This window comes from Geotrypetes seraphini, chromosome 4 (assembly GCF_902459505.1).
Source record: "Geotrypetes seraphini chromosome 4, aGeoSer1.1, whole genome shotgun sequence".
Classification (NCBI taxonomy): Eukaryota; Metazoa; Chordata; class Amphibia; order Gymnophiona; family Dermophiidae; genus Geotrypetes; species Geotrypetes seraphini.
Genome location: NC_047087.1, coordinates 37,404,472 through 37,428,471, shown reverse-complemented (window position 1 = coordinate 37,428,471; position 24,000 = coordinate 37,404,472). Strand labels below are relative to the sequence as shown.

The 24,000-nt window shown below is 43.8% G+C and overlaps 1 protein-coding gene across 4 annotated transcripts in view; it reads left to right on the top strand.

The window, feature by feature from the left end:
- Positions 1 to 22,732, top strand: part of LSM14A (LSM14A mRNA processing body assembly factor) — a 103,418-nt gene extending 80,686 nt beyond the window's left edge. For all 4 annotated transcript variants that reach the window (XM_033941808.1, XM_033941807.1, XM_033941805.1 and 1 more), the window contains 4 exons: positions 4,600 to 4,779; positions 9,311 to 9,473; positions 10,644 to 10,872; positions 20,870 to 22,732. In XM_033941808.1, the coding sequence (XP_033797699.1) occupies positions 4,600 to 4,779; positions 9,311 to 9,473; positions 10,644 to 10,872; positions 20,870 to 20,893 (596 nt within the window). In that variant the 3' untranslated portion in view covers positions 20,894 to 22,732. The remainder of the gene's footprint in view (positions 1 to 4,599; positions 4,780 to 9,310; positions 9,474 to 10,643; positions 10,873 to 20,869) is intronic.
- Positions 22,733 to 24,000: the final 1,268 nt, after the last annotated feature.

Genomic DNA, 24,000 nt, shown 5'->3' with positions numbered 1-24,000 from the left:
TAAAAATTTGGTTCTATATTAATACCTTTCAAGTATTTCAATGTCTGTATCATATCTCCCCTGTCCCTCTTCTCCTTCAGAGTATACATGTTTAGGTCTTCCAGTCTCTTCTCGTACTACTTTTGGTTCAAACCTCTTATCATTTTTGTCACCTTCCTCTGGACTGCTTCAAGTCTTTTTTTATCCTTTGCCAAATACGGCCTCTAAAACCGAACACAATACTCCAATTGTGGCCTCACCAATGACCTGGGGCATTAATACCTCCCTTCTTCTGCTGGTTATTCCTCCTTCTATACAGCCTAGCATCCTTCTGTCTACAGCTACTGCCTTATCACACTGTTTAGATGCCTTTAGATCCTCAGACACACATACCCCAAGGGCCCTTGCTCCAAACGTGCTTAACAGCCTCTCACCTTCCAGCACAAACTGTTCCCTTGGATTTCTATCCCCGAAATGCAACACTGCATTTATTTGCATTGAATTTTAGTTGCTAGATGTTGGATCATTCTTCTAACTTTTGCAGATCCTTCTTCATGTTTTCCACTCCCTGTGGGGCGTCCATTCTGTTACAAATTATGGTATCATCCACAAAAAGGCTAACCTAACCCTTCAACAATGTGACTCACAAACATATTGAACAGAATTGGTCCCAGCACAGATTCTTGAGGCACTCCACTACTCACCTTCCCTCCTCCAAGTGAATTCCATTAACCACCACCCTCTGGCGACTGCTATCAACCAGTTTATAATCCAGTTTACCACCCTGGGTCCCAACCTCAGCCCATGGAGTTTATTCAAGAGCCTTATATGAGGAGCTGTCAAAGGCTTTGCTAAAATCTAAGTAAATTACATTTAGTGCATGTCCTTGATCCAGTTCTCTGGTCACCCAGTCAAAGAATTCAATCAGATTAATTTGGCATGATTTACCTTTAGTAAACCCATGTTGCCTTGGATCTTGTAATCCATTAGTTTCTAAGAATTTCACTATCCTTTCCTTCAGCAAAGTTTTCAGTATTTTTCCAATAACTGAAGTGAGGCTTACCGGTCTGTAGTTTCCCGCTTCATCACTTCATCCTCTCTTCTCCAGTCCTGCGGAACCTCTCCCATCTCTAAAGATTACCGAACAACTCTTAAGAGCAGCAGAAGAAAGATTATAGCCTGGTATGTTTGCATCCCATCCATGGGAATCACTGAACCAGGTCTCTATGATCGCTACGATATCAAGGTCTGCCTCTAACATTGGAGCTTACGAATCGATTTTTCTTGCCTGGACTGCAAGCATTTGTGGTCATTGCTTTCCAGTTACTTTTCTGTGGCAATTTCATTTTTTGTCTAGTTTTAATCTCACTGCCTGTTGCCTTGCTAAGAAGGGTATCACTAATATTGTTGTGTACATTGCTTTCTTTACTACTGATGCATCTTGACCTTTGCTGGGTGTGGCCACCGTAAGTGTCCTGCCACCACCACCTTCTAGTTTAAATGCATCAGTATTTCTCAACAAGGATTCTTTACCTGTCATAGTAATGCAGCCCATTATTACAATATAGTCTCTTGTTTTTCCATGTATTTCCCCATCCTCCTATGTACCTAAAGCCTTCTTGACACCAGGCTCTGAGCCACCTATTGATCTCTTTATTCGATGATCTTTGAAGGCTAGCTTTAGTGCTAATCTTGTTCTGCCAGTTCTGTCATAAGGTGATTTTCCATAACTTGTACAAAAAAACAAAAATTCCATTGTGCTTCAATGTTGAAATCATTTTTATGATTGTACAGGTTGACACAATTTTTGTCTTTTTTGTATTGAGAAGCTGAGCCATCACTAAAATAGTAGATTCTGTTAACTTTTGTCTTCAAAACAATCAGCTTTTGAATAAATACATGAACGCATATTGAGTCATGTTGCATGTGATCTGTGATTATGCAAATGTTTGACTTGTATGGTATGCGCTTTATCAATGTAGTAAGCAATGAAGAGATATAATATAGCATGTAAATTTTCCCAGTGAAAGATGTGTCTCGCATCTTGTACAACAAACAAGTGATTTTCAGCAAAATCCATCAGAACGATCAATTTGCTTTCTTCTAAATTGGCTTTCAAGGATTTCAAGTATTCACTTTGAAATGAAGTAGTAACTTGTCAGCTTCTAGATTTTTGCAAGTTTGTCAATTAAAATCATCCAATGTTTGATTGTTTCTAGTGTTTTGTGATCTACTGCTTTGATTTGTTCGATTCATCCAGATCCCAATCTTTGAATGTTTCTTCCAAATAAACTCTGTTCTTCCTTGCTGGGACACTTTTTGTCATCATTGTAGCATGCAATCTTTGTAGGTCAAATTGCAAACAGTTTTTTTAAGTACTTTGTAATTGTCTTTGATATTTGTGCCTTTAAAACATGAGCTTGATGTTCTTATTTGTCACACTATGCCATATACATCTCTTTTAGATTGCTCAACAGCAGCCGCTTTTGTTTTTGACTCCATCAACTCAAACAAAAATGCAGTCTTTCTTGCCAGGGCACATTCTGCTGAATTTGTAATCTTCATAAAATTGTCATAAAATGTCGACTAATTCTAGGCAATTGCTTGCTAACTTTTGCATCGAGCAGAACAGATACCCTGCTCTTCCTTGATTTTTCGGGTCATCTTTACCATACGTTCTGGATCTCCAAACACTAATGATATAGCTTTCATTGATCAACTTCTTAGAGCCAAAGTCAGTATTTGATTGCTTTTTTTTTTTTTTTTTTTCAATCTTTCGAATATTCCAATTTTTTCTTCATTTCTTCAGTTGGGTCAATGTAATGTTGACATAAGACACATTCTGTGGTTTGACTAGACTGTCCAACATCCTGAGCTGCTAGTCCAGTGGCTAAAGTTACCTTGTGCGTGCATTAGTACATTTTGTACTCGTTCCATTTTTTTGTTTTGTATAACCCACTTTATCTCAATTACTCACTTTTGGAAATTTCAAAGGAGATTCCACTGTTGCAGATAAGCTTTGGTTAATTGTGGCAGCAGAAGTTGTCCATTTTGAAGTCATCGGAAGATTAAGATGCAACTACAGCTTTACATTTAGGGCAAATTTTCTGACCCAGTTTAGTGTTTGTTTTTGTCAGTTGATTCAATTTTTCAGCCATTTTGAGATCAACTTTCAAAAGTCCCCTTTTAATGAGGAGATTTTACTTTCTTAAACAGCATCTTTTGCATCATCTCATATTTTTTGAGGTACGTTGCTTTGTGATGCAAGCAGATTTGATCATCCAAGAGATTTCTTTCTGACCACTGAATAAGTAGTGTCTTGTCATCTGCTATTCTTTGGTATACTGATTTTGAGCCCAACCTTTTTGCAATAAAATAAGCTGTGAAACTTTGACTTTTTTCTTCCAACGATGCATGTTGCTAACGAAGAACCATCATCGCAACCCAATCAGTTTCCATTATGAATTAATTGATAACATAAATTTGTATTTATCTAAACAAGAAAGAATTATTGAAAATAGAGTAGACCTTGAGGATAAAAAGGAATTGTCTCAATAATACTGTCTACCTAGTACAAATGGTAGTAAAGCAGTATGCTAAACTAATGCACTGCAAAATAAATCAAAAGCAGCACTATGCTAAACCTGTGTACTGCTTGCTAAATTTATTGAATTGATGTCAGCTGTTGTGTCAAACATATATAGCATTATACATTTCTATAGGTATCAAACGTTGAGATATGCTACAAGTCTCTACAATGGCTTGTTTAAACTTTGACCCTTATTTATCTGCTGGCGTTGAAAAACAAAACTATCTTTTTCATAGGGTTTGAAACATACTCTTTCTAATAGGTCATTTGAAAATTTTTCTAGATTTTAAAATTTTTATAAAAGCTGGTTAAAAATATCAAATTGTATATTTGAGAACAAAGTCATGCCACAATATAGACAAAATTTTACAGAAATAGCTTCATTATTACAGGAGCCACAGAAGGCTGAACTTGGAAATTTTTTTAGCGTGTCCATATTTTTGGCCCACTTTGAGGCTTTTTACATGTCCGTTTCAAAAAAAAAGAAAATCTATATTAGTTCAATTCATCAGATCGTCTAGTTTCTTTTGTTTTGCTTATATAAACCAAGGAAATATTTTGATTCAAAGTTGTGAAAATTTTGCAAAGATACTATACATCTCCACAAGTATTCCACTGGTGAATCTTAAACTTTACCAAAGTTAGTTTGAGTCATGTGAGAGTCAGCATACAAAGTTTCATCAAACTCCGTGGTGGTAAGTTGGGCACTTTCTGAAGTTAGACCACTTTAACATGGAGTGGCCCCATTGGTAGTCCATTCTGTAGAGCACTCTAAGAGCAACTGTTAACAAGAATATTTGGATTCTGTTAGTCAAAAGCCAATCTCAACATATGTCAGCTAAATGTGCAGCATGGAAAGAGTTGTATTAATCTTTGTGGATTTTCACTGTCTGAATTTTGCTCTGTCACTCCTGTCCTTAACTCTTGAGTTGGACTAGGGTTGCTTTCTTCACGAATAATCATAATTTGTATTTGATGATCCTGGAACTACTATAATCTCATGTTTCTGGTTATAACTCTTAATTCTGCAGCTTCAGGTGGGCCATCAGTAAGAAGAGGCCGTGGTGGACATCGTGGTGGTAGAGGAAGATTTGGTATTAGAAGGGATGGACCAATGAAATTTGAAAAGGACTTTGACTTTGAAAGTGCTAATGCACAGTTCAACAAGGAAGAAATTGACCGAGAATTTCACAGTAAATTGAAATTGAAAGGTAAGGTCTCTCCTCCCCTCTCCCCTGCATTTCAGTGCAGCAAAAAATCTGCATCTCCATAACTGAGAAGTTGTCGTACAATTTTAGAAGTTTTATTTTCTTTGCACTCCTTTAATGTGAAAATTTCATATATTGACTTGAAATAACTGACATTTACTTAGATTTGAGCTTAACCTGTTTGGTCAAAGTAACTTTAATGTGAAATTCTGAATGTAAAAAACTGGAATGCAGAAATTAATGACCATAATGTGTTTGTGTGCTTCCTAGCTTCAAATGTGTGTGTTTAACATTAGTGTTTGTTGCCTTAACTGTATTAAAGCCATGTACTGTTATAGCTGAGCAACACCCAATGATAATCTCAAATTCAGTCCTCGGGATACACCAAGCCAGTCGGGTTTTCAGGATACTCTATGACAGGGGTGTCCAACCTTTTGGCTTCCCTGGGCCGCATTGGCCGAAAAAAATGTTTCTGGGGCCGCACAACCATGCAACACTACAGCAAGACAGAGGAGGGAGCTAGCAAGATGGTAAACACCCGAGGGCAGCAGAGGAAAACACTGCATCACCCTCAACTGGGGCCACATAAAATACTTCACGGGGCCGCATGCAGCCCTCAGGCCGCAGGTTGGACACCCCTGCTCTATGATAACTATGCATGAGAGATTTACATGCAATGGAAGCAGTGCATGCAGTCTCTCTCATACATGTTTGTTGTGAATATCTTGAAAAGTAGACTGGGTTGAGAACCTTTTGAAGTACATGATCACTCTACTGTTAGTCGTTTCTGTAATGCTCCAGAACATACTCAGCACTGTACAGATACACAAGAGAGAGTTTATCCCATGTTGCTAAAAGCTTAAGTGGGGTTATCCCAGGACAGCAGGCAGCTATTCTCACTAATGGGTAACGTGATCCAACAGAGCCCTGATGCGGACGCCTCACAAGCAGTATTGCTTGAAGAAACTCAAAGTTTTGAGTCGCCCGCACCGCGCATGCGCAAGTGCCTTCCCGTCCAACGCAGGGTGCGTCTCCTCAGTTCTTACTTTTCCACGGAGCCGAGAAGTCCGTCTTCGACTCTCTGCATGAAGTATTTTCACTTGTGCCTTCTAAAGTCCGCGGTTTTGGGTTATTTTTCTCTTAATCGCAATCAGTCTCCTCTCGGCCGTCTATCTCGGTGAGACACATGATGGTTCTTCTGGGTCATATGGCTTCCACAGTACATGTGACTCCTTTTGCCAGACTTCACCTCAGAATTCCTCAGTGGACCCTGGCATCTCAATGGATGCAAGTTTCCGACCCTCTGACTCATCACATCCAGGTCACTCCTGCTCTGCTACAGTCTCTGCGCTGGTGGATGCTCTCTTCCAATCTATCCAGAGGCTTACTTTTTCATACACACTCCCATCAGAAGGTTCTCACGACAGATTCTTCGACTTACGCTTGGGGGGCTCATCTAGATGGTCTCTGTACTCAAGGTTATTGGACCAGTGCGGATCGTCAGTGCCACATCAATCTGCTGGAACTCGGGGCGATTTTCCATGCTCTCAGTGCTTTTCAGCATCTACTTCGCAATCATTTAGTCCTCATTCGCACGGACAATCAAGTCGCCATGTATTATGTCAATAAGCAGGGAGGCACGGGATCTGCCTCCCTCTGTCAGGAAGCTCTGAAAGTTTGGGATTGGGCAATTCGCCACCACACCTTACTCAAAGCTGTCTACATTCAGGGGGCGGACAATGCCTTGGCGGACAACTTGAGTCGTCTTCTACAGCCTCACGAATGGACTCTCCATTCCACGCCCCTTCATCACATCTCTCTGTGGATAACGCCTCAGATAGACCTTTTTGCAGCCCCCTCCCCCCAACTACAAACTGCCTCAGTTGGATCTACACTCCTCATCGCCTCGAGGCAGATGCTTTTCTTCTGGACTGGATGAATCTCTTTCTATATGCGTTTCCTCCGTTTCCCCTAATTCAAAAGACGCTGGTCAAGCTGAAGTCCAACCACGCCACCATGATTCTGGTTGCTCCTCGGTGGCCCAGACAACCCTGGTACTCCCTCTTTCTTCAACTCAGCAGCAGGGAGCCATACCTTCTACCAGTTTTTCCCTCTCTGCTAACCTCTCTACTTCATCCCAACCTGCAGTCTCTCCACTTGACAGCTTGGTTCCTCTCAACATAGCTCCTCTATAGTTTTCTCAATCTGTGAGGGATGTTTTGGAAGCTTCACGGAAGCCTACTACTAGACAATGCTATCACCAAAAATGGACTAGATTTTCTGCTTGGTGTTTTTCTCATCATAAGGAGCCTCAACTTTTCCTCCTTATCTTCAATTTTGGACTATCTGTTGCACCTTTCTCAGTCTGGTCTCAAGTCCACCTCGATCCGAGTCCACCTTAGTGCAATTGCTGCTTTCCATCAGCCTATTGAAGGGAAACCTCTCTCTGCTCATCCTTCAGATTCATGAAAGGACTCTTCAATGTCAAACCTCCTCTCATACCGCCTCCTGTGGTTTGGGACCTCAATATTGTTCTTACTCACCTGATGAAACCTCCATTTGAACCAATGAACAAAGCTCATCTGAAGTATCTCACTTGGAAAGTGGTGTTTCTCATTGGCCTCACTTCTGCTCGACGAGTCAAGTGTTGGTTGCGGACCCACCTTTTACTGTGTTCCATCATGACAGTTGAGGAGGGTTCTTGTCTTCTGTTCTGCAATTGATTTTTTATTTTCATGTTTTAATCCGAAGTGCGAGGCTTCACGGTGCCTCAGAAGTTCCCAGGATTTTATCCCAGGACAAGCAGGCAGCGTATTCTCACATGTGGGTGACATTATCTACGGAGCCCCGGTTTGGAAGGTCCCAAAATTCGCAACTGCATATGCCCGAGTACCTTCCCACCCGATGTAGGAGCGCAGCCCCTCAGTTCATTAAACCAGCAAAGAAGCCAACCAGGGGAGGTGGGTGGGTTGTGAAAATATCTGCCTGCTATCCCTGGATAATACCTGTTAATGGTATGTAACTGTGCTTTATCCCAGGACAAGCGCAAGATTATGGCGGTATAGAAAAAATAAAGTTATTATTATTATTATCAAGACAGTTTTCCTGGTAGCTATTGCCTTGGCAAGAAGGGTTTCGTAGCTTCAGGCTCTTATGTTCCTCAGATTTATGGAGGCGGATATATCTCTACGCACGGTGCTTTCCTTTCTCCCGAAGATGGTGTCAGTGTTCCATGTTGATCAGGAAGTCTGACTGCCTTCGTTCCAGGCTACAGGTATAAAGAAAAAGGACAAAATTCTGTAGCCACTGGATGTAAGGATAGTTCCTCTCCATTATCATGAAGTGACAAATTAATTTTTTTTAAATAAATAAAATAAAATTTTGTCTTTCAGATCATATTTTTGTGCTTACCAGTCCTGGCAGATTAAGAGAGCCTGCATCTAAGGCTTCTATTTCCAGATGGATGTAGTAAGCAGCTGCCAGTCTCATTGAAGACACATTCACCAAGTGTGGCACTTCATGGATAGAATCCCCGGTAGTTCGCCCGAGGAGATTTGTAGGGCAGCTACATGGTCCACTCTTCATACTTTCACAAAATTTTACAGGGTGGATGTGACTGCACAAATAGACACCACTTTTGAGTCCTTGGTGCTAGCAGCAGGCTAATCTGCCCTACCCTAGACTAAGCGGACAACTTTGTTACGTCCCACTGGTCTAGACTCGAGTTCCTTTTGCACTGGAAGGGAAAATGAGGTTCTTACACCCCCCCTGTCAGATTTCAATTTTGCCTGCTTCCTGTGTCACAAATGCTTGCCTTGGAGTAGCCAGGAGAGTATGAAGATTATTTTTGGGCTATCCAGCAAGTTTAATAAGTGATGCAATAGCTCACTATGACAATGTCTGTGGGAAAGCCTATAATAACTATATAAATACTAGTGCTGGTTGTACTCGAGTAGGTGGCTTGTTTGGGTCCACCTTGTTGGTATTAAGTTCATGGGGTTTAATTGTCTTTGTTGCAGAGCAGAAAAGACTTGACTTGATCAGGGAGTTCTCCATGCCCTCCTTGTTGTTTCTCTTCTTTTAGGGGTAATCAACTGCTTTGGTACTAATTGAGAAAATGGGGACTGCCTACTGACACAAGGAGGCGGAGCTGAAAAGCTGTAGACGATTCTTTCTGCAAAAACTTGTGGGGTAGAGGTCAAAAATGATATTCCTTTATACTGAAAAGAAGATTATCAAGATAATCATCCCTTATGTATTCATGACATTTTCCTACAATTGCTGTGTCCTTTACTCTGAATATACGGTACAACCTTGAACTGTATCAACAGGAGAAGTATTTTTAAACTACCTTTATTTCTATAGGGTTTCTTTCTTTGGCGAGAGAGGGAACTTGCATTTGTTGTTGTTTTGATATTGAGTGATTGAGGGATAATTAATTATGCGTACTTCATGGACATTTAAATTTCTTCATCTTGCATGAGCATCATTTTAGACACTGCCCATAACTGGACAATGTTTTTCTGATTTCTAGATGAGAAACCAGAGAAACCGGTTAATGGAGAAGATAAGGGTGACTCAGGGGTTGATACCCAGAACAGTGAAGGAAACGCTGATGAGGAGGATCCACTTGGACCCAACTGCTACTATGATAAAACCAAATCTTTCTTTGATAACATTTCCTGTGATGATAATAGGTAAAACCTTAATCTAATACTTGATGATTTTAACTGTGCACTTTTAAAACTGATTCAACCTACATATTGAATGGCGTGATCTCTGAAGGTCTGTTTTGCTTTTTCTTTCCTTCTGGTTGAAAGACACAGCTATCTTTGTAGACTTGCAACTGTACAACAGTGAGATATTCCAAACTACTACTCAGCTTGGATCCTCATCAGTTTTTTAGATATGTCTTGTCCTTATTCCTACTCGGCTATTCCTCTTTTTTTTAAAAAAAAATTTCAATAATCCCGTGGTGCAAATAAAATTGTAAAAGTGATGAAAGCCCCCCACCCCCGGACCTGTTGCAGGCTTACACCGGGCCTGCCGTTAGATCTGATGGTTGAGCAGTGGGCCAGGACAGGAGGGATCTCTGCCATCTCCTGTTCCGGCCGACTCTTAACAATTCTCACCTCCCTCCCGCCTCTCCAATTAGTAAAAATGTGTACCTCTAAAATCCCTGCTGGTCCAGCTGTGAACCGGGACTGGAACGATCTTCCTACACTCCTGTCCTGTGCAGAGCCACTATATGAATGGCTGCTGTGAGTTCCCGTAGTCTTGTGAGGTTGCTACAAGAACTCACAAGAGCCATTCATATAGTGGCTTTGCACAGGGCTGGAGCGTAGGAAGATCTCTCCAGTCCCGGTTCACCGCTGTACCACAAGGGATTTTAAAGGTATGCTTTTTTATTAATCAGGGAGGCAGTTGTTGAGTGGGAGGGATCCATCCTGTCCCGGCCCACCGTTGGACCACCAGGGCTTACGGCAGTCCTGGTGGAGACCTGCAAGGCATTGGGAGAGAGAGAGAACAGAGTGCTGAGCAGGGGGGGATGGATGCATATCAGGGCAGAGCACTTGAATATAAACACATATCCTTCCCCAGGTTTATACTCTAGTTAACCTTTTTTCTCTCTTTATTTATTTATTTATTTTTTTTTGGGGGGGGGGGGGGGGTAAGATTACCTTGATTTATATTCGAGTATATAAAGTAATAAGTTCTAGAAAATTGTCTAGATGTTGGAGGCCCTCTCTCTCTAGCAAGAGCAACTGAAATACTTTTAAATGAAGACATATTTAGGAGAATGTATATATTGTGATATGTTAAATGGAGACCTGTATTGAAGCATGTTTTTTGTCTCCTCACTGTAGAGAACGGAGACAGACGTGGGCTGAAGAAAGGAGACTAAATGCAGAGACATTTGGACTTCCATTGCGTTCTAATAGAGGTCGTGGTGGATACAGGAGCAGAGGTGGAATGGGGTTCCGTGGCAGCCGAGGTCGTGGAGGTGGAAGAGGTGGCTTTCCTCCCCCACGAGGCTTCCGTGGGGGTTTTAGAGGAGGACGTGGAGGCAGGGAGTTTGCAGACTTTGAATACAGGGTAAATCATGCAAAAAAATACTCCTCTTTCTTCCCTTCTTATTACATAGTTTTGAAAGCAATACATTGCAACCTTGATTCAAGTGAAATGCTCTCCCCAATTTATTCAGTTTATTGGTAAATACTAAGTGCAGTCTGTTAAATACAGCTTTTAATTCCATTTTTGTGTGACATTTACTGACTTTTTCTCAAAGCCTGAGCTTCAAGAGATGCTGATAAACTCATCAGTGTACGAGTGCTTGGTTTTTAACAAAAATGACTTTCTAATTTTGAAAGGAGTGTTTTTGTTAGGCTGCCATCCAGAAACATTTCATTCATTCAAGCATGTTCTGGATACAAACACTGGTTGGATATAATCTGGCTTTTGAGTTGTTCTAATTCCTGGGTATGAATAAGATCAAAGGAATACTTACCAAATGCTGTGGAGTTAAAAGCGGAAACAAGTCAGAGTCTTTAAAAATGTATCAACTCTGCTTCAAAATAAAAACTTACAAAGTTATATGTGGTAAATTTATCATTTTATATTTATCACTTTAGTAGATATGGATACTCTTTCAAAGCACTTAGACATACAAAGTACCATAGATTTCTATGGTATGTTGTGTTTAAGTGCTTTGAAAATGAGCCCCATAGTATCTGAATATTTCATGGGGTGTCCTAATTTTTTCACATGACTGTATGTACTATATTTATCTTTGTTCTGCCTCAAAAGCACTGGTAAACATAAACATTAAAAAACACACATTTATATTTATCAGTACTTTAGATCCAGAACAAAAATACACACGCACACTGTACAAGGGGATCTTCAAAAAGTTTCCACACTTATATTTTTAAATAATAATAAATATCTCAAACAAAATACATCGCTTTTCCACTGGTGAGCCGGCTTGCCTGACTAACCAGTCACGTGACACATTCTATGATACACCCTCTTACCACTTCTCCCACCCAACCATTTCCCACAAAAATATGAAAGTACGGAAACTTTTTAAACCTTGATATATACATTTCTTAAGAAATATTTACATATCGATGTCAAATCTTTTTTTTTTAGAAAAGAAAGTGATGTAATTGCAGCTAAACAACAAAAATTTTCCTTGATTTACTCATAAAACTAAAGATATCCACAAAAATATGTATTCTAACTGAGAAATAAATTAGCGTTACCCGCCCCTTGGCTGAAATAAATGCAGTGGGACGCTTCTTGTAGCCATCTACCAGTCTCTGACAACGGTCTAAGGAAAGTTCGGCCCTCTCCTCAATGCAGAATTCTTTCAGCTGTGAGATGTTTGGGTTTCTTGCATGTACAGTCCATTTCAAATCAACCCACAACATCTCAATGGGATTAAGATCAGGGCTTTGACTCGGCCACTCCAGGACTCTCCATTAGTTTTCAGCCAGTCTTTGGTGGATTTACTGGTGTGTTGCAGGGATTAGTTGTTCAGCTTTAATTTTCTTACAGATGGTCTCGTGTTCATCAAGCATCCTCTGATACACAGTAGAATTCATGGTGGATTCTATGATGGTGGGCTGGCCAGGTCCTGCTGCAGCAAAGCATGACACTTCCACCTCCATGCTTTACAGTTAAAAATTATTTTCCTGGAATGCTGTGTACGTCAAAACATGTCCTCTTTTCTGGTGTCCAAATAATTTAATTTTAGACTCATCTTTCCATAGAACACTATTCCAGAAGTCCTGGTGTTTGTCTACGTTATCTCTGGCAAACTTCTGTCTGGCCTTGATGTTTCTCTTAGAGAGCAAAGGTCCTTGCACACCTCCCATGCAAGTTAAATTTCTTTAGCACTCTCCAGACCAGTAGAGGTTAATCTTTACAAATGGGTATATATCCAATCATGACCAGCAGGTGGAGACTGAAAACAAAACTGTGGGACAGTATATAATATACTCCCTTCTCTATTTACCTCAGTCTTCTTTCAGTCTCCAGCAGGTGTTGATGTGATCTGTACCCATCTCCCTTGGTAGGGCTGTTGGAATTTGTTTAGGGGGTTTATAGTCCCTGTTTTTGGCCGGACGGAGCTTGGGCGGGCTCTGTTTGGGGGTCTGTCCGACCTCGGGGGGTGTCAAACCCGGCGGGTCTCAAGCGGGGTCCCTCCCCCCACTTCCTCCACCTCCCCACATTTTTTTAGAGGAGCCTCAGCAGTAAGCCTTGCCCCCTAAATCAAGCAAGGCATATTGCTTCGAGAGCCTGTGGAGTCTGTTCTGTAAAAAAAAAAAAATAATAAAAAATCCTGAGGTAGTGCCGGTCTGCAGGGTTGCTTCCCTGTCAGTTTACTGTATTTTATTGTATTTTTGCACTAACCGGCACTTTTTCTCCTAGCTAGGTCGCGTATGGAGCCATTGTGCCCTTCTCCGGGGGAGTGGGACACGATTTGGTCCAACCGCGAGGCACTCGTGGCCAGCCTGAACTCGGCGGTTTGGGCCGGTGAGGTGATGGAGCTCCGTCGGCAGCGGCTGCAGGCGCCCAGAGCTCCCCGCCGATGGTGCCTCACGAATTGGCTGGGAGCAGTGGGGAAGCCCGGTCTTCCCCAACCGCCCATGGAGGGATTCCCAGAAGGATTCCCTCTCAGCTAATTTTTTGACAGCTGATGCCGACTTGCCTGTTTTAGCGGCTGGGACTGTTCAGAATACTTAACTTTCCTAAATTTCTGGCAATGTCTCCTAGAGACCTATTTAATAAATTTCGAAAGGAAATGTTTAAATACCCTGAGTCTGGACTTCCACCTCTACATAAGATATATTAACCCAGGACAAGCAGGCAGCATATTCTCACATGTGGGTGACATCATCTACGGAGCCCCAGCGCGGACAGCTTTTCAAGCTTGCAAGGATGCACCACGCTTGTGCATGCCTTCCTGCCCACTAGAGGGCGCATCCCCACCTCGTGGTCCTCAGTTCTGTTTCTTCCGTGGAGCCAGAAGCCCTGTTGATTTTGTGCTCCGTACCTTTTTGCCTTCTGCCACCGCGGCTGGGTTATTTTTCTCGGTCGCTGTGCGTTGTTTATTATTTTCTTTCGTCGCATGTTTGAAATCCGTCAAAATAAAAAAAAAAAGTTTTCGTTCGGCTCCGGGGGCTCCCGGGAGCCGCGGCCGCGGGACCTCGTTCGTTCCCGGCCGTTTTTTGTGTTCATGTCCCGTCCCTTGACGGGCTTTAAAAAGTGCACCCGGTGCGATCGGTTACTTTCTATCACCGATCCCCACCGGTGGTGCTTGGTTTGCTTGGGTGCGGATCACCTGACTGACTCCTGCACTCGGTGCTGCACGTTCCAACCTAGAGCTCTCTGCCGCCGCCGCGCCCGCATGGCGGAGCCCTTCAGTGTGGACCCCGCGGCGGGGAAGGCCTCGGCCTTGACCTCGGCCTCAACGCCCTCGACCTCGCCGCGGATGCCTTCCTCGTCGAAGCCTGCGTCCTCGAAGCCGACCCTGGGTAAGTCCCCGCTTCCTTCCTCTACTCCAGGGTCTTCGAAGAAGCTATCCTCGGGCTCCTCGACGGGGGCGGGTGGGTCGTCCTTGGCCCCGCCCCGGGCGTCGAAGTCGGGTGCCCCGCGGGAATACTCGATACCGAGGTCGCCCTCGAGGGAGCACCCGCCGTCCACGGACATGCCGTCCATGATGGCCGTTCCCGTATTTCAGGACATGCTCCGAGCGCTTATCGCCTCGGAGCTGTCCTGCACTTTGGCACACCTGCAGCCGGCTTCGTCCTCGGCGGCCTCGGCCCCGACCTCGGTACCAGTGATGGTCCCGGCCTCGACCCCGACCTTGCCCTCGACCTCAGTAGTCGACCAGCCTGAGCGGAGTGTGCGGCCTCGGGACAAGGTGCGCCGGGTTCGCCGGATTTCCTCTTCCTCGTCGAGGTCCTCCCACGGATCCTCACCCTCGGGTCGGCCTTGGGCGAAGCACCGGGCCCGGAAGCCCAAGCGCCATCGAGGGTCGCCCCGGCGGCGCGGTCGCTCCTCGCTGACCCGGGGAGCGAAGACTCTGAGGGTCTTGGAGCTCCGCCTGGATAATCCGAGGCTTTTGCGTTCCTCTGCGGGGAAGGGATCGAGGGACTCCTCCCCGAGGAGGTTGGAGCTCGCCTCGGTGCCTCGTACCCCAGGGACTTCTCCGAGGGGTTCTTCGGGGCATCGGAGATCCCCGACCCCGACGAAGTCTTTTGGTGTGGCTTCCTGGGGCTCGGAGTCTGGCATCGGCCGGGAACCCAGTACTCCCGTGAGGCTTCCCCGTCTTTCTTGGCGGCTCGGGCCTCTCGATCTCCTTCCCCTCCCTCGAGGCCCTCTTCATTCTCGAGGTTTGTTATTGATATGGGGAAGGCCTTGGACCTCGACCTTTTGTCAGGGTCCCAATATTCGAAGGAGTTTCTGGAGGAACAGGATTTGCCATCTCCCCCACGGGAGTCTCCGCGTCTGCCCTTGAACAAGATCCTTCATCAGACATTCTTGCGGAACTTGGACTCCCCTTATGCTGTCACGGCGGTCCCCTCGAAAATGGAGTCGAAGTACTGCACGGTCCCCTGTAAGGGCTTCGAAAAGGCGCAGTTGTCCCACCAGTCTTTGCTGGTGGAGTCGGCTTTGAAGAAATCTCAGCCTTCTCGAGTCACCGCAGCGGTCCCGCCCAGACGGGAGGGGCGGACCCTGGATAAGTTTGGGCGCCGCCTCTACCACAATTCGATGATGGCTAACCGTGTGCTTAACTATGCTTTCACCTTCTCTTCCTATCTGCGGCAGATGGTGAAGGCGATGCCCCGTTATCACGGGGTCATGCCGGATTCGCATAAGAGTGACTGGCAAGTTCATGAACACCTTGTCCCAGCTGCGCCTGTATTTTTTTCATGCCATCTATGACGCCTTTGAGTTGTCATCCCGGGTCTCCGCCTTTGCGGTGGCTATGCGCCGTCTAGCGTGGCTGCTCACAGTGGATATGAACCCGAATTTGCAGGAGCGCCTGGCCAATTTGCCGTGTGTGGGCTCGGAACTTTTTGATGAGCCCCTGGAGGCGGCTACTAAACGCCTAGCCGAGCATGAGCGCTCTATCGCCTCCTTGGTCCGTCCCAAACCCAGGGTGGCGAATCCAAAGCCGTACAGACCTCCGCCGCTGCGCTACCCGCAGAAGTCTACGCCGGCGTTCTCTAGGCCTCCTCCCCGGTGTCCCCCTCAGCAGGCCAGGGCGTCACACCAGAAGCCTCAGGCGCCCGGGGCGTCCAAGCCGGCGCCGTCTTTTTGACGCGCTGAGCGGATGGGGGCGGGCCCCCTCCGCGCTGTCACCGAACCCGCTTCCCATCGGGGGCCGGTTACGGACCTTTTATTCGGCCTGGACTCTGATCACTTCGGACGCTTGGGTACTCCGTGTCATCTCGGAGGGTTACTCCCTAAACTTCATGACTATGCCACCGGACAATCCACCCGGCACATCTCTTTCCAACCGAGCCCAGCTTCCTCTTCTCCTCTCGGAAGCCAGGGCCTTGTTGAGCCTTCGGGCGGTGGAGCCGGTACCCCCCGTACAACGGGGACAGGGGTTTTATTCCCGTTACTTTTTGGTCCCAAAGAAGACCGGGGACTTACGCCCCATTTTGGACCTCCGGAAGCTCAACAAGTTCCTTGTCCGGGAGAAGTTCCGTATGTTATCGCTTCCGGTCCTGTACCCTCTGTTGGAAGAAGGGGACTGGATGTGCTCCCTGGACCTGAAGGAAGCTTATACTCATGTTCCGGTGCATCCCGCCTTCCGCAAGTTTCTACGGTTCCAGGTGGGGGAGTTGCACCTTCAATATCGGGTCCTCCCCTTTGGCTTGGCTTCGTCCCCTCGAGTCTTCACGAAGTGTATGGTGGTAGTCGCGGCAGCCCTGAGATCTCGGGGGCTGCAGGTATTTCCCTACCTGGACAATTGGCTGATCAAGGCATCTTCCAGGGAGGGGGTTATCTCAGCGACCCAACAGACTATCGTCTTCCTTCAACGTCTGGGGTTCGAAGTGAACTTTCCCAAGTCCCAACTGTGCCCTGCTCAATCCCTTCAGTTTATCGGGGCTGTGCTGGACACGGTTCGTCTTCATGCGTTCCTCCCTCCTCCGAGGTTGGAGGCTCTGCTTCGACTGAGCCGTCAGATTTCGCTGCAGCACTCTGTATCGGCGCAACGTCTGATGATACTTCTCGGCCACATGGCGTCGACGGTTCATGTTACACCGTTTGCCCGCTTGCACCTGAGGCTTCCTCAGTGGACCTTGGCCTCCCAGTGGCGTCAGGATCGGGACCCGGTCTCCTTTCCTGTAACAGTGACTCCTTCCTTGAGACGCTCGCTCCGTTGGTGGACCAACTCTTCCAATCTTTCCGGGGGTTTGCTCTTTCTCGTCCCTCCGCATCACAAGGTCCTGACCACGGACTCTTCGGAGTACGCGTGGGGTGCTCAAGGCAGAGGAGGAGGACCGTCTTTGTCACATCAATGTTTTAGAGCTTCGTGCCATTTTTCTGGCGGCTCGAGCATTCTGCCACCTCCTCCATGATCAGATAGTCCTTGTACGGACGGACAATCAGGTGGCGATGTACTATGTGAACAAACAGGGGGGAACGGGCTCTTGGTCCCTGTGCCGGGAGGCCCTACGCCTTTGGGAATGGGCGGTCTCTCAGAACATCTTCCTTCGGGCGGTTTACATTTAGGGAGAGAGGAACTGTCTGGCCGACAAACTCAGTCGTCTTCTCCAACCGCACGAGTAGTCGCTCAACTCCCGAGTGCTGCACGAGGTCTTCGACCGTTGGGAGACTCCTCAAGTGGATCTGTTTGCCTCACCGGAGACTCACAAACTGCCCCTCTATTGTTCTCGGATGTACTCCCGGGACCGTCTCGAGGCCGATGCCTTCCTTCTCGACTGGGGAGGGAGGTTCCTTTATGCGTTCCCTCCTTTTCCTCTGATCTTGAGAACGTTGGTTCATCTCAAATCGACCGGGGCCACTATGATTCTCGTTGGCCTCGTCAGCACTGGTTCTCCCTGCTTCTTCAACTCAGTGTCAGGGAGCCTCTAATACTGCCTGTTTTTCCCTCTCTGCTGTCTCAGAGTCGGGGTTCGCTGTTGCATCCCAATCTTCAGTCTCTGCATCTGACTGCTTGGTTCCTTTCCCCTTGACTTCGGTTCTGGTTTCTCAGTCTGTGAGTGAGGTTTTGGAAGCCTCGCGTAAGGTTTCGACTCGGCTTTGTTATTCTCAGACATGGACCAGATTTTCATCATGGTGTTCCTCGCAACATCTGGATCCGTGTTCGGTTCCGGTGTCTTCGGTTCTGGAATATTTGTTGCATTTGTCCCAGTCTGGCCTGAAGACGACTTCCATTCGGGTGCATCTCAGTGCTATTACTGCTTTCCATCGGCATCTCAAGGGTCGGCCTCTCTCTCTTCATCCTCTGGTTACTCGTTTCATGAGAGGTCTTTTGAATGTTCATCCTCCTCTGAAACCTCCTCCTGTGGTTTGGGATCTTAATGTGGTTCTGGCTCAACTGATGAAGCCTCCTTTTGAGCCTCTTGCCAAATCTCATCTTAAGTTTCTCACTTGGAAGGTGATCTTTCTGATTGCACTCACCTCCGCTAGGCGGGTTAGTGAGTTGCAGGCTTTGGTTGCGGACCCACCTTTTACTGTGTTCCATCATGACAAGGTGGTTCTTCGCACCCATCCTAAATTTTTACCTAAGGTTGTGTCTGATTTCCACCTTAATCAGTCCATTGTTCTTCCGGTGTTTTTTCCGAAGCCCCACTCTCATCCTGGCGAGGTGGCGCTTCACACGCTTGACTGTAAGAGGGCGTTGGCTTTTTATCTCCAACGCACTAAGTCTCATCGGAGACTTTTGTCCTTCGATCCTAATCGGTTGGGCCATCCTGTTTCCAAGCGCACCTTGTCCAACTGGTTAGCTGCTTGTATCTCTTTTTGCTACGCTCAGGCTGGTCTCCCGCTCCTTGGTCGAGTCACGGAGCATAAGGTCCGGGCTATGGCAGCCTCTGTTGCTTTCCTCTGGTCTACTCCGGTCGAGGACATCTGTAAGGCTGCCACTTGGTCTTCGGTTCATACTTTCACCTCCCACTACTGTCTGGACACTTTGTCCAGAAGCGACGGCCGGTTTGGCCAGTCGGTTTTGCGTAACCTGTTTTCCTAAATTGCCATCCTCCCACCTGCCCTTTTTTGGTTGGCTTGGAGGTCACCCACATGTGAGAATATGCTGCCTGCTTGTCCTGGGATAAAGCACAGTTACTTACCGTAACAGGTGTTATCCAGGGACAGCAGGCAGATATTCTCACAACCCGCCCTCCTCCCCGGGGATGGCTTCTTTGCTGGCTATGGAACTGAGGACCACGAGGTGGGGATGCGCCCTCTAGTGGGCAGGAAGGCATACACATGCGTGGTGCAGCCTAGCAAGCTTGAAACTTCAAACAAGTTTGCTTGAAAAGCTGTCCGCGCTGGGGCTCCGTAGATGACGTCACCCACATGTGAGAATATCTGCCTGCTGTCCCTGGATAACACCTGTTACGGTAAGTAACTGTGCTTTTCCTTCCTTCCAATATCTAAGAAGGTTTCACAACCTGAGGCGTACCTGATTCAGCGAGTGTAATGGACTTAACAAGAATATTGGAAACTTCAGTGGATGAAGCCATCTCATATTCTACACTTCTGGTGACTTTTGTCTTTCAACAAGACAAAGAGGCACTTCTTAGGCTCTTTTTTAGGCTTAAGAGGTGACCTTTATGGATTCAAAGATTTATATGTTCCCAGATGCTTCAAAGATAACACAGACTAAAAGGAAAGGGTTCCTGCAATTCCGTACTGTCTTTGGATGCTAAATTTTAACTTAGACACCCCTGTAAATGTTTGATCCTTTTGGATCAACATTCTTATACCTTTTTTGACCTTCCTCAGTTACGGTTTTTCCTTGAGGGAAAAGGAATAATCCCTCCCAGTACCTCCATGCGGACTAGTCCTTAATAATTTAGAAGATGTACACTGCACTATTGATATGGTTAATTTGTGTATTACCTTGATATCTATCAGATCCCATGATCGAATATGTATTGCTTCTCCTAAATTGTGGACTTACTTTTAGAGAGAGTGTTTAATCCTTAGGGAATATATTTTATTTTATTTTCTTGTTTAACTATGTGTAATCTCTCCTTTTTCCTTTATTATATATCTATAAATTGAATATACATATATAAAAAAGATTTGACGTCGATATGTGAACATTTCTTAAGAAAGAACTGAATATTTCATGGGGTGTCATTTTTTTTACATGACTATATATATCTATATGTGTGTGTGAGACCCAATGAGCAAAAAGTACTGAAGGCTATATGTTTGGAAAAACAACTTTTCATTTTTGAAAGTGTTGTGTACTATAAGGTCAGTAGAATAGGATAATGCATTTTTTTTTTTCAGAGCTTTAATGTTTTCATATTCTACAGCCTAAAAACTGAAGGTACTGAAATTTCTGGGGTAGGGTTTTATTAATTGATAAACATTCCTTGTTTTTGCTGAGCAGGTTATATATATCTTTGTCCTGGGTCTAAAGTACTGGAAAATTAAGATATGTTTACCAGAACCTTAGATCCAGAACAAAAAAATTTAAAGCCTAATATCATTTGGAGTCAAATGGTAGAAAAATAGGATTTGAAGTCTGAAGGTTTGGTGTACCAACTCCATAGTCCTGGTTTGAAAGTGAATTTTGCATTTAATTGGTGGATACAGTAGTTTACACCCAGAGAAAGCATAGATCTGCAAATTTTTGCCTTCCTGGGGATTCCCATTGTGAATTTTTAGGTAATTGGAAGAAAGTTGCACTCGAAGGACCTGTGGTAGCTTTTAACCCAAGCAAAGCTGACATTGAATTGGGAACCTTGTCTGTGGTGTGATCTGATTAGGAGGAGGGCAATTATGAATTTCAAATGTATTATAACTAAATGATAAAGGTTAGTCTCTTAAAAGGCAAGTAATATTTTCTTTCCCATTTTCCTTCCAGAAAGACAACAAAGTAGCTGCATAGTCTACAAGGAAGCTGTTACTAGGTGAACATTTTCAGTCTTCATGGACGGTCCAGAGAATTAGTTTCTTTGCAAACAATGAAGAAGTTTTGATTTTATTCTATATTCGTCACCAGCACTGGGGTTTAGCTGCTTAACTTTACATAGTGAAAGGCAGTTAAGTACATTTTTTTAAAAAATGGCCATTTTTGTCAAAGTTGAGCATTAAATATATTTGAAATAGCAGAAGGATGAGTAAACTATTTCTTATGTATAGTTAAAATGAAAAAAAAAATTAACAGTATTTCAGTGGAGCTTAAAAGTATTTTTCCATAACTAAGGATTTTTTTCTTAATAAATTGTATTTGATAATTGCTCAGAATTAGATAATTGTATGCAGAAGGCCGTCAATACTGTGAGTTTTGATCCACTGAAAATTGTTTTGGGAAATACTGTAATATTCCTATTGAGATTCTGTCCTTTGGATGCCAGGTAGTAGAGAACTTCCTTTTGTGAGTCACCTGTGTATACATACAGTAAATACTGTTTCTTAGGCAAAGGAACATTTTTTTTATATAGCTGTAAAATTCCATTGTATCCCATTGCCAAAGAAACACATTAAGAACTTTGTATAGCTGTATAAAAAGCAATTAATTTTTTTTAAAGAAGAAAACCTTTTTAGTCAGCAGATCTACTGTTGCAGGATTTGAGATGCTAAAGAACATGGACTGAGTGGGAACATTTTTCTTCTAACATTTTGAGCTTGTGAATTTTGTTTCATTTAATATTTGGATAAGTGATGGAAGTTTAGGAATGTTCCATGTATACAAAACTGGATTTCTTTTTTCACAGCAAAAACTTCAGCCTGTAATTTTGGTCCAAATTAAGAATAACTTTCAAATAGGAACAGTAGTATAAAGTTGTGTTCTCATATAAAATAGTTATCTCTATTTAGTGTTCAAAAGCTCTTTTAATGGGATCAGGCGTATGAATATAGATGTTCTTTGGCCTTGCCTGGAAGAAAACAAAGTTAACATGGTCTCCACTTGTCTCTCTCTTGCAGTTTTACTTTTGTTGTAATACATATGTGTATTACATTTAATATAAGAAATGTCTTAATGTTTGAGGTTGCTTGCGTTTCGGTAGATGAGGTTGGTGAGCGAGCAGGCTTGTTCTCAAACTGCAGCACACAGTAAAAGACTTGATACAGAGTGTTAACTTTAAATTGCTAGGAAAACTTCTGGATGCATTAAAAGTTTATACAGGATGGTCATCTTGGTCATTAAGGTTTGAAGGCCACAGGGCAAAAAGGGATCCAAAGATAAGATGTTTGGGGGGGGGGTTGATTTTTTTGCTTCATTAAACCTTATCCTCAAAGTGTTCAGTACATAAGCTCTGGAGAGCTACGCAGTTGGAAGCTTGGGAATATTTAAAAATGAATTTTATCTTTGCATAGAACTACCAGAAATGATCTGAATCTTTTTTTTCTAATTGGTTTCTTTTATAAAGGTTTGCAGCTATAGCTCTTAGTTCTTATAAATGGCGTTTTATTTGCAACTGCGCCTTATGAGGATGTGTAAATCATGATACTGAACATCTCTTGAGTTTCTGAACATAAAGGCAAGTGTTGTGTTTTGTAATGAGCATGTACACTGTCAATGGAATGTCCTAGGTCTATTTAAACCAGACAACCTGTAAATAATACCAGTGATGCTGCAAAAATCTTGAGTTGATGCATTTTCCTTTAGTCTTTAGGTAACTAATCAGGGTGTTTAATACCTGAACCTCGGAGCAGCATGGTGTACCTTACTGTGTGAAAGTGAGGCTTTTATTCTGCGGCAGAATAAAACAGTTCAATAAAATGTAGTCTTTTGTGCCTTTCTTTTAAGTTGTGATAGCAATATTCCATGACTTTCTTTTCCTACTTTGTTTTGCTGATGCATGTACACAGATAGCTTTTTTTGCTGCCTGCCCTGGAAATGTATGCCCCATTGCTCTAGTGAGGTACACCTTTCCAGTATAAAATGCTGGAAAGTAAGAGAGCTTTCAGGAAATGAGGCATACACAGGATTAAAGTAAATGTGAGAAACAGCGTCTTAAATTTAGATTTGTCTTCCAACTGCTATTTTTTCTTCAGTAAATCACTATGTGGAGATAAATGTGCGAGAGGGGAACCCCTGAATCTAGAATTTACTGTCTACATCTGATTAGGTACTTTGGAGTGGAGGGGGACCTAAAAGCATGGTACAGATTGTAATGTTTGTTGTTTTATTTTAGGCAGCAATAGGTAGGGGCATGTTATATTACTAATGTTAGCAGTGTTGTGGTAGCGGCCTTTGCTAAACTTGTGTTTCCTAACACTTTGCTGTGAAGAGCTATAAACTCTGTACAGCAGTTAGATAACTATATTATTTTGGGGGATGTTCCAGTTGGGTTAGCACAGATCTGGTATTGCAAAGAAAGTAGGAAATGGAGAAGCCAGATGGCAGTACATATTGAGAGATGGACCCTTCTGTTTGATTTGGTTTGTTTCTGACAAAGGAACAGGCCACTTGTAAAGAGCAGGGTTATTATATGGTTTCTTCTGCTTTGTATTTTTGCAGTAAGGAAGGCTGCGGCAGGGTTATATCTAAGCCCTCTTGTAGTTTGGAAGTTAAAGCAGTTTTAGGACCCTGTCAAAACAATTTTACTGCTGTATTAAATGGAAGCTTTAACTCAGCTTTATACTTTATTGGGAGGGGGGGTACAACCAAAATGCTTTTCTATAAATTATAACCAAACACTGAATGATTTCTAGCAAAATGGAATTTTAAACCAAAACATTTAACTTTAATACAGTTCTCAACATCTAGTATTTGCTGTTTTACAATCTTTAACATGCTCTTATTAAAATTCTGTGTTTGCATTTAATCATAAATATTTGTTTCTGCATTAAAATTTGAGAATCTAGGAAGGTTTTATATTAGCTTAAACTCAACTTCTTAGCTCACAAGCAAAATTTGAAGAGAGGACACCCCTCCTCCCAGTGCCAGTAAAAGTTGCACACTGTGTTGCAAATGGAATGGGTGTTTGTCAGGAACCCAGAAATTGGGGAATTGGGTACAGAGTGGCACTATGGTAGGGAGGAATT